At 41.2% G+C, this 15,280-nt stretch overlaps 2 protein-coding genes across 6 annotated transcripts; both read right to left on the bottom strand.

Annotated features, from left to right (window-relative positions):
- Nucleotides 1-4,113: 4,113 nt before the first annotated feature.
- gpr85 (G protein-coupled receptor 85) lies at nt 4,114-8,769 on the bottom strand. Of its 5 annotated transcripts, none has more exons than XR_014889109.1 (3): nt 8,514-8,769; nt 5,163-7,195; nt 4,114-4,692 (listed from the first exon to the last, which is right to left on the bottom strand). XR_014889109.1 is itself a non-coding variant. In XM_085250978.1 (3 exons), the coding sequence occupies exon 3, from the start codon at nt 7,025-7,027 to the stop codon at nt 5,894-5,896; it is 1,134 nt and encodes a 377-aa protein (XP_085107104.1). In that variant the 5' UTR covers nt 7,028-7,195; nt 8,218-8,416; nt 8,514-8,769; the 3' UTR covers nt 4,114-5,893. The 5 variants fall into 5 exon arrangements, 4 of the variants coding, with proteins under 4 accessions (XP_085107104.1, XP_085107106.1, XP_085107103.1 ...); XM_085250978.1 differs by adding an exon at nt 8,218-8,416 and having other exon boundaries at nt 4,114-7,195; XM_085250980.1 differs by adding an exon at nt 8,218-8,416 and having other exon boundaries at nt 4,114-7,178.
- Nucleotides 8,770-10,284: 1,515 nt separating this feature from the next.
- Nucleotides 10,285-11,062, bottom strand: LOC146555793 (small integral membrane protein 30). The gene has a single exon (XM_085252870.1). The coding sequence runs from the start codon at nt 10,966-10,968 to the stop codon at nt 10,780-10,782; it is 189 nt and encodes a 62-aa protein (XP_085108996.1). The 5' UTR covers nt 10,969-11,062; the 3' UTR covers nt 10,285-10,779.
- Between the last annotated feature and the right edge of the window lie 4,218 nt (nt 11,063-15,280).

Genomic DNA, 15,280 nt, shown 5'->3' with positions numbered 1-15,280 from the left:
CATTGGTATTCAGAGGCCTGCACTGCCTGTAATAGCTTGTCAGACATTAAATGCAGCAACATTTGCAACATTTACAGAACCTCACTATCATCCCCCAGGAATCGAATGCATCATTATGTTCGGTTGTAGTAAACATTCTCTCATTTTTCAACTAACATCTTAGTCTTCATTAGCTTCATAACATCAAACAATATCATACATAAAGGGGTTTACAATATTAACCTTGAGCTTGATGTATGTTAGTTCACATTCTGTAATTGCATTTGTCCAAATTAATATACTTATTACTTACATTGCCCCCCGAATTTTGCATAGTATTCTGTCATTACGTCTAACAGCGGAAAATGAAATTCATTTGAGAAAGAATAGATTCTGAAAGGATGGAGAGCATAACCAGGTTAAATTCTGACAGCCAAAAGAAAAGAATAAAACAAAAAACAGACAACAATAGTTACATTTTAGCTAACACCTACAGATGGAGACACAGTTGTGATCCTCATGTCATCATTCATTTGACCATTACCAATCGGCCATGGCGCATTAGCCATGAAGCTGCAAGGCCAACTAAAACTACTGAAGCCCTCCACTATGAAGAATGTGAACCACATAGTATTCAGCAAAAAAACACATCCATTTGGCTTCACAGGCAGTTCAAACATACTGATAGTGGATTGAACCAAGAGTGAGGGCAAATGCAAATGCCTGAAAATCTGTAGCCACAAACCTAGCACAGTGTCACAAGGTCATTTAACCACACACATTCACAAACAGGCACATGTACACTGAGCAACAGTGGCGGTTTTTGATACGGGCGACACGGGCAGTTCCCCAGGGCGGCATCGTGGTGGGGGGTGGCATCACGGGCATCGGCAAAACAAAAAAAAATTGCTCATACTCATGTTGCCCCGACATCAGCGCATATTGGGAATGGTACAGGCACCAATCGGTTTTCTATCGCCCATTTCCTGGGAGTAAGGGCACCCTCCGTATGTGAGGTGCGCTTGCTGCTTGAGGTACAGGGAGGAGAGGGCGGGACGGCGGGGGATTCACTGGTGGCTGGAGCAGCATCTAATAACCAACTCGCAAAATAAAACAAAACAACAAACACGAAAACACCAGACATTATGATAGAGAGGGATCAATAACAATTTAAAATTTGTATTTTATATTTTGATGATTTAATGTCTCACACACAACCCGTGGAAAGGGGTTCATAATGTTGTAAATCCACGCCCATTATGTATTCATGATTTGAATCCTGGGTTGTGTGAAATCCCAGAAATACACCTTAGACAAAGTGAATCTGTGAACTATAAGGTGTAGGTCTATTAGGTTATATTGTGGCGATCCTCGAGTTGGGGGATTTGTGTTCATACTGGAGTCCAAAATTAAAACCAATGGAAAATGGACAAGAAAAGTTCAAAGCCATCAGGTGCTCAGTTTAGAAAAAATAGAAGAGAAGAGGAGGAGAAACGAGCAAAAGATACAGGTAAGCAGATGTGTCATTGGATTATGGGAGGTCATGTATCCTGAAACAATCAGAATCAGAATACTTTATTAATCCCTAAGGAAATAATGTGGATTACAGTTGCTCCAAGAAGAAATGGTAAATTGTTCATTTGACCTGTTCTCATTGTATGACGAATTATGATGGCTGTTTGGTAGCCGTTTGCATACAATGCATACTATCCCTCTCTTCATGTGTGTGTACGTGTTTCTCTGGTGAATTTCGACAACAGTTTTATGTTAATGTACAATCTTTAATATGTTTTATGTGTGTGCGTGTGTGTGTGGGGGGGGGGGGTGCCAGAGGGAGTGTTCGCCCAGGGTGCCAAACAGGCTAGGACCGCCACTGCTGAGCAAAATAATAATAATTTGACCAAACATCCCACGCAATACTCTGTAAATGGCATTTCATAAAACAAAATGAATTCCCTTGAGAAATTATGCAAAGCGTATTGAACCACTGTATCCTGTAGCTCCGTTCTCAAGCGGTCACACAATCAAACAAATAAGAAGAAGAAGGGTGATGCCAAGACAGAAAGCAATTCTTCCTTTTTTCCTGAGTAGCCTGTCAGATGATTGAGTCATCCACTCCATTCCATTCGAGGCAGCTTTCCATATTTGAGTGCTTCTCGGCATGGACACTTGCTGCACTTTAATTAAGGTTTGCTATGCATTATACAAACAGAAAATGCTTAAGAGTGCAGAAAGGCTCACATTAGTTGAGCTTTTTTCCCCCTCATTCAAAAAAAGTCTTTGCCAGTCAACAGATGGTATTTATTAAAATCATAGACAGCAAAAGAGGTCTATTGTGAGATTTATTTATTTTTTCTTTTAGTGCCCATTGGCAGTCCATTAAACAACTGAAACTGTGTGCGAAAATCCACTGAGATACAAGGAGAGAGGCATGGAATTAGGAATGTTTGTATTATTCATTGGCAGCCAAAATCCAATGCAGACGTCTTCTGATCATTAAATGAAAAGTATCTCCAGCAAAGTACTGTAATTGCCTCACAAAAATTATCTGCCTCCCCATCCCCCTCTTTCATGATCTAAACACAAGTGCACAGAACCAATTCCAGTCACATGGTAACGGCTTTGATTATGAACAATATGTTTCTTGATGTTTCTCGGGAGAGATGGTAGCTCAGAGGGAAAAGAGTTCAATGTGTGAGCTTGTCTGCCAGAATGAACCGCTTTCAAGCCAGCCACCTCTGCCTGTCATCTTCCCTCAGACACAGAGAGAAGCTGTCTGTCATCTTCCCTCAGACATAGGGAGAAGCAGAATTACTGGGGCACTCAAATGCACATGCCAGAAATTGGGCCAGTGCTCAGTAGTGACACTATTTGTGATTTGCATATGAATATGCTGAATGAAAAAAAAAAAGGAAAAAAAACTAGACCAGTATTCCCTTTAATTTCACAATATCTGACTTGGCCCCTCTGGGGCCTAAGTGAAATGATCAATGTCCAAAATTAAACAGTAATTGCCAGCCCCATAATGAAAATGGACCCCTAATAGATATTTTTCATCAGCGGAACCTGCAGTGCAGGATGCAATTACCTGGAGTGTTTACAAGCCATTTCAGCACCATTTTTTGCATTTCCAGGCATCAAGGCTAAGGTCATTATTTAACGGAATGAGTTTTAGGTGGAAAAATATCCACATTGATGTCTGAATCACACAAAATTGTATTATTCAGTTCATCAGTGTAGATGGAGACATTGCCAGCACATTGAAATTATAACCTTTGCAAGAGAAATACCACTCAATTTGAGAATAAATATATCTTTGCCTTGTTGTCTTTATTAGGTTTGGTTTGAAACTGTAATGTTAATTAGCTTTTTTTTTTAATAGTTTCCATTTGACTCTAGGAAAATATGATGATTATGAATACTTATTTAGAAGTGGCAAATTTCTTGCACATGCATATAAATTCAAAAGAAAATGTTAATTTGCTCCATGTTCAGTGCTGCTGCAAATCAATGTGACCTTAAAACTGAGAGAAAGGGTCAAACTGCTATGTCATTTGTGACTGGAAGGCTCAGTATAAGGGCATTCATTATCCCAGAGTGGTTTGCCATTACTCCATATGGGAGTTGCATATATTACATATGAAATTCAGTGGTATTCCTCTTTAACACAGAGTGAGGAAAAAACTGCAAGGGTATGCGCCCAGAGTTACATCCATGGAGATTATCCCCATTAAATGTCAAAGACACTTCATATTCAGTGACAAGTTTTAGCATACAGCATATTCTCTTTTGGCAAGCTGTTCCAAGGACTCAAATGACAGAAAAGATTGGGTTTGAAGAGGCAAACTTTAAAAAATTTTTCATGTGTTTTGCTTAGAAAAAGCATGACTATATACACATATAAAAACCTTTGTAGAAATAACCACAAATAATGTCTTAAATACAAATATGCACATGAGCAGTGGCTTTAAAATGCTAACCAGTCAGACGCCTGATGGTATAAGATGAGAAATTACATTTTAGAGAAAGAAATGTACATTTTCTTTATTTTTCTTTATTTTATTTTTTTTACTTCAGAATCTCTAAATCTGACCAGTCAACATTTCGCAACCCAATGACAGGGATAAATGCAAATTTTGCAAAATGGAAACTTTTTATTTTCAAAAAGCAACAGATTACACAGTTAACTTTCAGCAAATGCAATCCTAACTGAAACTGTACTCACATTCGGGACTTCAAAATGAAAAGACTCACATACTTACACACAATCTATCTATAATATACAAAAAGAATACATAATAAATATTAAAATGGCCACAAGAGAAAAAAGTAAGTCACTGAAAACAATCAGTAGAGAGCAAATGTAGGGAAAGTAGAAACAAGACGGTGTGCCTTAAATGTCTCTCTTTTTTTTTTTTCTTTTACATTTTTTACAAATTGTGCAAGATTTCATACTAAGGCTCTGGTCTTGAAGTGACTGTTGTCTGATCCACACACACACACACACACACACACAGAAACACACACAGAATCACACACTCTCCCTGTGCTCTGAGCACTCTGTGGGGTGTAGCAAACCATTGCAGAATAAAAATGGGCTGCTCAGTGTATGGCCTGTGATGCACATGGGAGTGGACCAGCTTTTAAAAATGAACATGCACTTCACGCTAATGTGAAAAATAGGAAGAAGAAAAGAAAAAACTCCCCTTGCACCTAAAGGGGGAAAAAAAGAAAAAAAGAAGAAGAAGAAGAAAACTTTTCAGGAGTGATTGAAAAATAAACCCCAGAAACATGACAATATCATAACCATTAAGGCAAGAACACCCGGAGTGGCATCAGCAATACTGTAACAATGTGATAGTGTTTAGGTACATGAATATGATGAAACATTTAACTACTTCTTCAATGTCTTTTTTAAGCACAAGGTTGTTTTCAAAAGCAACTTTTTTTTAAAATTCCAAACATCACTTCATCTTTTTTTTCCTCTGTTTTTTTTTTTTGGTTTTTTTTTTGGTTTTTTTTTGTAAAATGTGTTAGGAAAATAACAATGCCAGACACTAGGGACATATGGATAAAACTACAAGAAATCCTTTCTAGATTTTAAGTTGCAACTTCAAAACCACACATTGTAAATCCCCCATCATTAAGCCCCCTGCCCGGTAAATGAAAGAGATATCACTTACATTAAAACCATTTTATCCTCTTGTGATGGTGTAATCCAACAGTTTTTGCTCTACTTACAGCGGTTGTGTAGTCTGTTGCAAATTAAAGCATTCATTGTTTAGTTTGGAGGGAGAGGGGGGGAGAAGGAAAAAACAACAAAAAAGTTGTCCTTGCAATGCAACTGTCGACCCCCCCCCAAAAAAGCATCTTTACATCTTCTTTTTAGTGCAACTCTTAAAATGTAAAACATTTCCAGTGATTCCTTGAGAGGTATCATTTCTTTGTTTTGTGTTATTATTTTTTTTCTTTTTCTTTTCATACTTACGTATTTCACACCTCACAGAATAACGTGTCTTCAAAATATCCCAAGCAAGACGTCTTGTTTTCACTGTTTTGTCAAATCGCTCTCTCTTTTTTTTTCTTTCAACTTTTTGCATCTCTGCATTGGCATGGCCTTCCACAATGTCTGTTTACTAGAACATAAACACAGGAGGTGATCCATTCCCCCTGCGTTATTCCCATTCCCTTCAGCCTCCGTGTGTGATACGATTTAGATTCAATCGCCCCAGCACAGCCACGTGATTGGCAGTCCACCTTCAACCTCTGTAAAGAAGGGCCAGGAGAAGGAGGAACAGGAGGAAACTGGAGGATGAAGAGAAGGGAGATAGAAAGAGAGAGTACGCTGTACAATGGGAGCAAACCCAGATCAAGATCAATCAGGGCAATAGAGACATAGATGAGAAAAAAACCCTCATATAACACAGTAGGGTTCCCTTGGTAACCTGGATTTTCTGCAGTAGAGGAGTGTGGTGCTGAAGCAACGCCGAAGCTCTCTGTTAGAGAAGATGCAGATGAAAGGATTGACCCCAGCCTGGGCAAAGCTCATCCACACGGCTGCTGTCAGGTAGCCTCCAGGGACAACGGGGCCCCTTGCAAACACCCGCCAGTAGCAGGCAACCAGGTAGGGCCCCCACAGTGCCAGGAAGAAAAACGTCATGATGTAGAACATCCTACTAATCCTCTTCTCGGTTTTGAATTCATCCAATACCAGTAGACGCCTGCGGCCCGCTGCATTGCTGTTCTGCCGGATGCCCAGCAAAGTAGGTGGGGTGGGGCCTCTTCCAAATCCAGCCAGCCAATTAGCTGCCGCTTGCCCGCTGGCACCTGGGCCGTGGAAGGTCCAGTTCTGGCTGACGGCAGGCACGAACTGGACGGGCTTCATCTTTCGACGGTCGTGGACGAAAAAGATGAGCTTGAGGTAAACCAGTTGTGTGGCCAGGAGGATGAGCGCCAGCAGAAGCATGAAGCCCAGCGAATCATTTGCCCTGAAGGAACGGTGCTGGAATGTGCACTGGTCCTCCTCCCGGATAAAAGAGTACGTCCCTACATCTAGCACCGGAGGGAACGCCATAGCCACAGACAACGTCCACACCATGCAGATGACAGCCAAACACGTCCAGAAAGTCAGCCTCTTGGTGTAGAAACGGTGGTGCGCGATGGCCAGGTAACGGGTGACACTGACACAGAACAGCATGAAAGCCGTGTGGAAACAGGAGAGCACACCCAGGAAGGCGATCACTTTGCAGGTCAACGTGCCGTAGGTCCAGGCAGACCCATTCTTGACTGAGGTGAAGACAAAAGGGAAGCAGATGGCGGAGCGCAGGATGTCAGAGGCGCACAGGTCCAACAGGAAATAGTAGGGCGCTCGGTGCAGGCTCTTGTCTTTGACCAGCAGGATGGAGATCAGGAGGTTTCCGACCACACCGACTCCAATGATAAAACCCAGAGAGGTCAGTTTGAGGAACGTGGTGAGAGGAGAGACATTCTGCAAGATGTTGTGGTCCCCTGCATGGCTATAGTTCGCCATAGATGGAGGAGGGATCATAAAGATAGCGGAATAGCTTCAGCCAAGTATCATGATCTAGAGGTGGCAGGGGGAGGCGTTAGATCCATTTGGCGGTGTGCTTTGAAGAGGTTTCCAGGCGTATAGGCAACCTCTCCTCTAAGGCATCCTTTGTTCCTTTGTCTCATCACACCTAAAAAAAAAAAATCCCTGAAAAATACGTTCATCTCATCAACATTCAGTCCCATACAAGAGTTAAATTACACCTGTACCATTTATACTCCCATGAACATAATTTTCCTTTGCCCTGACGATTATTTAATGATTTACTTTTTAGCATTTTGAGTGGCTCAGTGCAGAACTCTGCCTCAGCCTGAATACTTTGTCTACTGAGAATCACACAGACAGTAAGCGAGCTCGATCCGACTAAAGCATCAATGCGTTAGACTAACAGAATATTCTTTCACGTCGCTTCCTGAACAAAAGCAGCACAAAGCCAAGAAAGCACAGTTGAGGCTTCATTAACAAACGACTGAGTTTTCTTCTTTTTTTCTGTCGTCTGTCGGAAATAAACGAGTGGCAAACACACACACACACGCAAACAGATCTAGGCTTGGATTTTTTTTTCTTTTTTTACATTTTCAGCGCACTGTGAAACATTAAGACAAATGCAGTCCAAAAATAAGCTCTTCTTGATCACACCCTACAGAAGAGAGGAAGGCTCCCTGGATCGGTGGATGCCTCGAATAAACTCACCCCAACCCTTTATGCGTTGTGGTAAATCGACTGGTAAAGGGTGCATACAGTACGCGATAAAGCGCCCCCCCCCCCCCTCCCTTTTTTTTTCTTTCTTGTCTGACTAAAGGTTAACTGAATTAACGGGTCTAACGTTAATAAGCGGTGTTCTCATTAGGGCTTCTATGGAGCCAGCCTCCATTTTTTCCCCCAGATCATCCTTTATGTTACTAATTACAAAGAGTTAAGCGAACATAACGCGTAACACCCGCTCTGTGAGCCACATCGGCGTAATTCTTTTTGCAATGCGCGGATGCGATAATCAGTAGGGCTGGGTTGAAAAAAGGATGGGTAAAATGGCACTAACAAAGCCCGTTGGTAAAAAAAAAAAAAATATTATGGCGAGCTCAATTCCATATGTATATATATATTTGGTGGAGGAAAAATTGCATAACATATGCTCCATTTCGTTAATAAGTACGCTTGTGTCTACTTACGCATTTAAATGTGTCCTCCGTGAGTCGAGTGGGCTCTCTCTTTTTAAATGCGCGTTTGAATCCGATAGAATTTAGTTAAACACGGAGCAGAATTAAATAATCGCCTTTGCGTCCCAGTCGGCCGGATGAAGCACAACGGTGTAGCGGATCCGCATGTCCATTATACTAGAATAATTTCCAAGTCTCCGCTATGGTTTGGCTGGAATCGCATCCACCACACAAGACAAGGCCAAAAGAGAAAAAAAAGATGAGAGAACGAGAGAGACAGTCGACCATAAGATCAACCAAAACCCTACCTGTTGACAATCCAATTTCGTGTCCCTCCTGATCGCTATTTACATTGCACAAATCGTGCTTTTCGCCGTTTTAAAAACCCTGCTTTGTTGCCTGCCCCCTTTTTTTCTGCCTCCACCGTGAATATCCTACAGTAAACGGAACCCACTGCGCATGCGCCCTGCATCCCCTATTTGTGATCCAAGACGCGTCTTGTCTCTTGTTGCAGCAGCGGCGGCGGCGGTTAACAGCGTCTCTCTCTCACGGTAACATCTGCTCAGCGGTGCCTGCTGCTGCTGCTGGCCGGTAACGCGTTACAGCCACAGCTACCCCCCCTCCTCTCCTCTCCCCTCCCCCGCCAGGCGGGTTCCCCTGGTAACGCGCAGAGTAACGGATCGTCAAGTGTCTACTAAACTAGATTCTTTTTTTAAGGATTAATTCACATCAGCTTCTTTAGAATAAAACGTGTTTTTTACGTAAAAAAATAATAAAATGCACCAGGGTTTTTTTTTCTTTTTTGTTTTTAATTCTTATTATTTTAATTTCAACCCAATTTGACCCTTTTCTGGATTCAGACCACAGCATTGCTTGATCCTGTTTGCAGACACAGTGCAGCTTTGCAGTGGTCGTCATCCTCACTGAGGGAGCATGATAAATTCATAGGATATTTGATTTCTCAACCATGTATGGGGACATGTGATGCCATGAGAAGTCTTACAACTGAATATTGTGCACAGCTGGAGACTTACATACTTGCATGCTTCAAACATACAAAAATCCTTGGTGTTGGAATCATGAATGAATAATTACCATAACATAAAGGAAGCATGTTGCTATTGGTAACTGATACAAACTCTGTACAATAGGGATATCTGTGGAGTGGGGGGAGTTTTTAACCCTTTATGGAGCAGTCACATTTCCTTTAAACCACACATCACACGTGTGGTAACTTATCTACCATTACTACATGGACATATTTACATTAAGCTACAGGCAAAGTTTACTTCTTGCCTTTAAAAGAAATTAATGACATTTGCTAAAGGGCATTCATTTTTATAAGGTCCCATTTCACTGCATAATAAACTAATTTAATAACCTAATAATTTAAACTGTTGGCTGTATACGGTGGTAAAGCTAGTTTACATCACTAGTTTATTCCAAAATGAATTTAATATATATACACACATAATGCTATATATTATTATAAGAGGTGTCATGGTGGTTAGCATTGTCACAACAAGAAGGTCCTGGGTAGAAAATGGACTGATGGTGTGACATACTACATAAACAATCAGCCTCATTTTATTTATAGTGTACATATCTTCATATATGAAAATTAAGGGGCAGTTTTCAACAGCATGCCACAGTTTTTCTTCATGATAAAGAAATCTGTCAGCATGACTCTTTGGACTTCCATTGTTACTGTTGACCCACTAAAATTTCTATAGTACATTTAATTACTTGGTGTCACATGGAAGGTCATTTGTGAGTTTTCTACAAGTAGGAAAAGCTGTAAAACTTCTAAAAATACAAATATAAGTCCAAAATCTATGAAGATTGAAGCCTTTGCTGGGCCAACTCTGCTCCCCTGGGCCTTGTATTTAACATCCCTGCACTAAACTTTCAACACACTTCAAATATATGTTACAGCATGGAGTGACAGGCACGCCAGAGCAGTAATACAGGCTGCAGACGACAGATTGCAATGTTTACTCTCCGATCTGCTAACCGGTTCATTTAGTGGAGGATCTGTTCAACCTGAATGCAATGAAGCACCGTCTCCACACACGAACATAAGTTGTTAAGTGTCGCGTTTATTCTACATGTTTAATTAGCAACAGTGACAAAACTGCAAAACACACTCCAATCATGTGACACTGCGCTTCCAACAGTGACAGTCACTATAAGCGCAACGCGTCAGGAAATCGCCTCGACAGATGGAAAATATGCGCGAAAATGTACATAGTGTGGGCATCTTAGGGAGCCTGCTACAGCTGCAGAAGTCTGTTCATAGGGAAGGCAACAGTGTTTTTGCTCATTAATAATAATCACGTCAGCAGTGCAACGAGCAACAGTTCCTGTTTGCTTCCTGGATGTTACGCTCCACCTTCTTCAACTCCGCGTGGTCCTCGTTGAACTTTCCGCATTAATCCCAGTAAGGCACGTTTCTTATCAGTCTTTAAGACACAAAGCCTGTGCCACAAAAGTCCACGAGTGATCACGCAAAATTGGTATTATAATGTGGTGGTTGGTAGCAGGTAGCAGCTGGAGAATCCCGTCTCGTCAGCGTCACAGCTGTCCGTTCCGCCTCCGCGCGTACCAGCCGAGGCAGGCACAGAAACCCACCACCGTGAGGATGGTGCACAGCAGCAGGGCCAGACCGTCCCCGGCATCGTAAGCCTCTGCCGGGGGGATCAGGGAGAAAAACAACAGCCCGACCATCAACGCGGCGCTTGGAAGTTCAAGTTTGGGAGCCATGTTTCGCTTTTTCCGCGGTTGCAGTTTACTTTCCGGAAGCGGGAGTGCCTGCGTCAAAGTCAGATGACAGATTCGGAGCGGCCGGACTTCCTGGTGCGCTCAGCCAATTGCAGAACTGCTTAAACTTAGGCTGATGTTCCCTCCCCACTCCCTCATACCCGCGGAGATTCATGTATTTGCACAAAAACATGATTCCAAAACTCGTTTTTTCTTTCTTCCTCTCTCTGTCAGAGAGGCAAACAGATCCCGAATTCTAAAACTCTCATAGTTATGCTGTAATTAGTGAATTTGCGACATTGTTCTCCTTATTAGTGATGATTAGGCTAACAGGTTGTCAGAAACAAAGTACCTTAGATCAATCTGAGGCTTGTTATTCTTCTTGAAGACAAGACACAAGCACATTGGATATCCATGCATGCTGATCATGGGAAAAACAAAACAATCCCACTGGAATCACATACAGAGAATTTAAACTTTCCTCATCCGTTTTCACTTTTTCACTCTGGGCTTCAAAAAATATTCCACACTTATCTCCAAGTCCAGCCTGGCTGCTTGATTTGCCTCACTACTCCCCCGATCTCCCTGAACATGTGAAATTGCTTCATATCGGCCGTGTTGCGGTGACTAAACAAGCCAGCATCTCAGCTCATGCTACAAATTGTTTGGCTTGTAAGAACCGTTGGAGGGGGGTGGGGGGTTACAGGGTCCATAACCGTCTGTGTGTGCTCTCCCGAGGCACTCTGCCTGTAATTTAATTAGCGCACAGGAGCCAAAGTAAAATATTGACCTTGTAAGGCTGCCATACCTCTGTACCTGCTGGTATCTGAGTGAAGAGATGAATGGGCACAAGTTCCCCTCGGTGCACTCTTCTTGCTTTCACATTGCACGCTCTCTCACCTGCTCCTGCTGTCTGTTTGGCAGTCTGTTTCGCACACACGCATACAAACTTTGTGAGTCCTGTCTGATCTCTGCCGCTGCCTTCAGCAGACCACACGGCAATTAAAAGTTACAGATTCACATCTGAATCTGCTGTTCGTTTGCTCATTCCTCTAACACATATGATCTATGCTGAGTAGACGCAGTTCTTTCCCCTGGATTCCACTGATAATTGATCGATAGGAGGGTTACAAAATATCCAGAAATGAGTGTTCAACTAACGAGCTACAACAAAATCTCCCTTGTATGGTTTGCATTGCAACGCACTGGTCAGAAACAGGAGGCCCTTAAAGTCTTTTTTTGTTTTCTTTTGTACAGCACTTTGTGATCAATATCTTGAAAGGTGCTATACAAATGAAGTTTCACTTACTTAAATATTGTAATAGTTAAAAAGCATGGATAAGATAGATGTCTCGATCTAGTTCAGTGCACACAGTCACAATCATTTATAATCTGTTGACTTGACAGTTGTCCAGATCACGATAGCCAAACCTTTCAGCAATCACACCCTGTGTAAGCCACAGGATGTGATTGCTGAAAAGTTTGGCCTTGTGCAGAGTGCTGTACCTAAGCATATTAATCAAAATGTGACTGGAAGGGAAAAGTGTGGCAGGAAAAGGTGCACACGCATCAGGGATTTGGCGCAGCCTTGAGAAAAGTTGATTCAAAAACTTGGGGGAGCTTCACAAAGTAGGGAAGACATGCATCTATGGGAAAGGGGTTACAGCTGTCGCATTCCTAATCAAACCACCCCGAACCAGCGACGACATCAGAAAGTAAATGACATAAAAGTAAACACTGCAATTTGAAAATCTGGAGGAAGAGAGGAGAGACACAGAATCCAAGGGTTTTGAGGTCCAGTGTGAAGTTCCTGCAGTCTATGCTGATTTAGGTCACCTTGTCATCTGCTGGTGTTGGTGGCGGTTTGTCCACTGTGGTTTATCAAGTCCAGACTTCAGCTTTCTACCAGGAGATTGCAGAGCACTTCGTACTGCTATTGGCTCACGCGCTTTATGGAGATGTTAATTTCCGTTTCCAGCTGGGCTTCCTTCCCACATTACCAACACTACCACCTCATCATCTTATCTTATTGATTGGCCAGCCAACTTTTCTGATGTTAATCCCACTGGAAATCTATAAGCTGCTGTAAAGAGGAAGAAACACTCAACCCAAAAATGTGGATGGGCTAAAAGCTGCTGTGCTACAAGCTAATCACCTCCATACCACACTCCACTGATGATGAACATGATTTCCAGAAGTTAGACATCTCTCTGTTGTAAATCCTTCTTCACTGATCTCGGAACTTTGCATGTAATAACTATAGAATGTATAAATTTTGAATACAGTCAGAAAAAACTTTTATAACAATGCTGTTGATTTTGTGTCTTGTATCAACATAGGCTGGGCAATGCAGTGCTGGTCAGCTTTCGTGGTGCTGATTGCAACACATTTTAATCCTGCAACTTTAGTTATTGAACTTCTTGTTATTCTTGGTCTTACTATTGCTAGTATTGGTCTTAGACTACGTCCACATGTACACGGATATTTTTGAAAACGCAGCTTTTTCTATGTGTTTGGGCCTTTCGTCCACACAGAACACGGCTTTTTTGATCACTAATAAACTGAGATTTTCAAAAACTCAGTTTTTGCATTTACATGTGGACGAGGTAAAGGAGATTTAGTCACGCAATGTCAAAGGTGTGTGCCTGTTTTGAGGTCATGCTGTGCTGATGTTACTGTTTGCATGAGGGGAATTTCTACAATGGTGGACATAGACAAAATATTTGTGCTGTTAATCTTACTATCTGCAGTTTTTACATGCTCACGTATACACACACAGTTACTGTCCCTCCATTTAGAAAGAAAGAGGCGTCCGACTGAACTTTGGATGTGACTTCTACATTCAGCGCAGACACTAACAACCCAAATCCCGATGCAAATGTTGACATCGGTTTTGAATAAATGTAATTTTTTCAAATTAAATTTATGCATGCAGTATGCATTTTGTCCATTCCTAGGTTGTGAGTCTACACCAGCCATATCTCACAGCGCTATGACTTATGATTATGAATCATTTACACTAATGCAAAATTTTAATTTTTTTTAATTGAATAAACTCTGGCCAAGGGAGCCAGTGAGACAAAATCCAAAATACTGTCTTTAGTTATTAACACTTGAAATGATGAAGGCACTTGAAAAGTAACACAAAATTAGTTGCCTTTCCCAAAAAACACAAAAAACTTTTGAGAAGTACTTCAGGTTTTGTGAGTGTACAAAACCCTGTTTATGCTTTCAAAATCCAAAATACGGTCTTTTATTATTAACATTTGAAAATGATGAAGTAAACAGGCTTCTAGACTTCTAATTGGCCAACATTTCTACACGGTTAGGACGTGGCATGTTCTTGACAGCATTTGACTTTGTCTTTTGCATTTACATGTGGACAGAGATATTTTTTCAAAACTTGACATGTGGACAGGATTTTTTTTTTTAACAAAAACTGGAAAACTCAGTTTTCAAAAATTCCCGTGTACGTCTGGATGTAGCCTTAAAGTGATGATTGTCACAACAGCTTATGCTGCTTAAAAAGCTGAAGAGAATTGATTTTTATCAATTCATTAATTGATTGATTTCTTTTTATTTTCTAATACACTTTGATATTTTATATTTATAACATTTAGGCTACTTATTTATAACCCCTTTGTCTGTTTTGTTTATGGCGAGACATTCTAGCTCTGTGGACACGTCTGCTATAACACAAGAAATCAGGCTCACTGTAGTTTATAGTGTTCAGGCTTTATTGTATTATTTTCATTGAAACTTGTAAACTATCTGAAAGTTCACGGATTTAGAAACGACAACCCTCAAAAATATGATGGATTTGAACAACTCAGAGGTTTTTAAAGGAGATGAACTTGCAGCTATTGTTCACTTGTTTAAAATGTGGTCGCGCCTCTATTTCACATAATAAAAACTCCTGATGCAAGAAAAAAAAAGGCAGGAAAGTGTCAGAAATCAACTGATGGCAAAACTGAAGGTTTGTAGGACAGCAGGACACGGGACTCTAGATGCATTAGTGGAAACTGGATCAAGTGTTCTCTTTTAGGAAAGAAAACAAGGCCATGGTTTTAGGTGAGCCCAGCACAGCAGCAGTTCAATTATCTCTGACAAAAGAGCAACATTTAATGTTGTGGGAATAATCACGATAATAATCACAACAAGCAGTTTATGCCTGCTTGACCACGAGTTTATTCTTAGGAGAGAAAAGCTAGTTAACACAGGTTACAAATATTAGAAATTAGTCCCTCTAGAATTTTGTTTGAATTTTTCAAAAATTGATATATAAGCAGCTCTCGCTCAGTGCTGCTTTTACAAG

Source organism: Mchenga conophoros, linkage group LG17 (assembly GCF_057382185.1).
Source record: "Mchenga conophoros isolate Kocher_MC1m ecotype Shallow Benthic linkage group LG17, M_conophoros_male_GT1.1, whole genome shotgun sequence".
In the NCBI taxonomy this organism is placed as follows: Eukaryota; Metazoa; Chordata; class Actinopteri; order Cichliformes; family Cichlidae; genus Mchenga; species Mchenga conophoros.
Note: the sequence above shows the minus strand (reverse complement) of the source record. Positions and strands in the feature narration are given on the sequence as shown.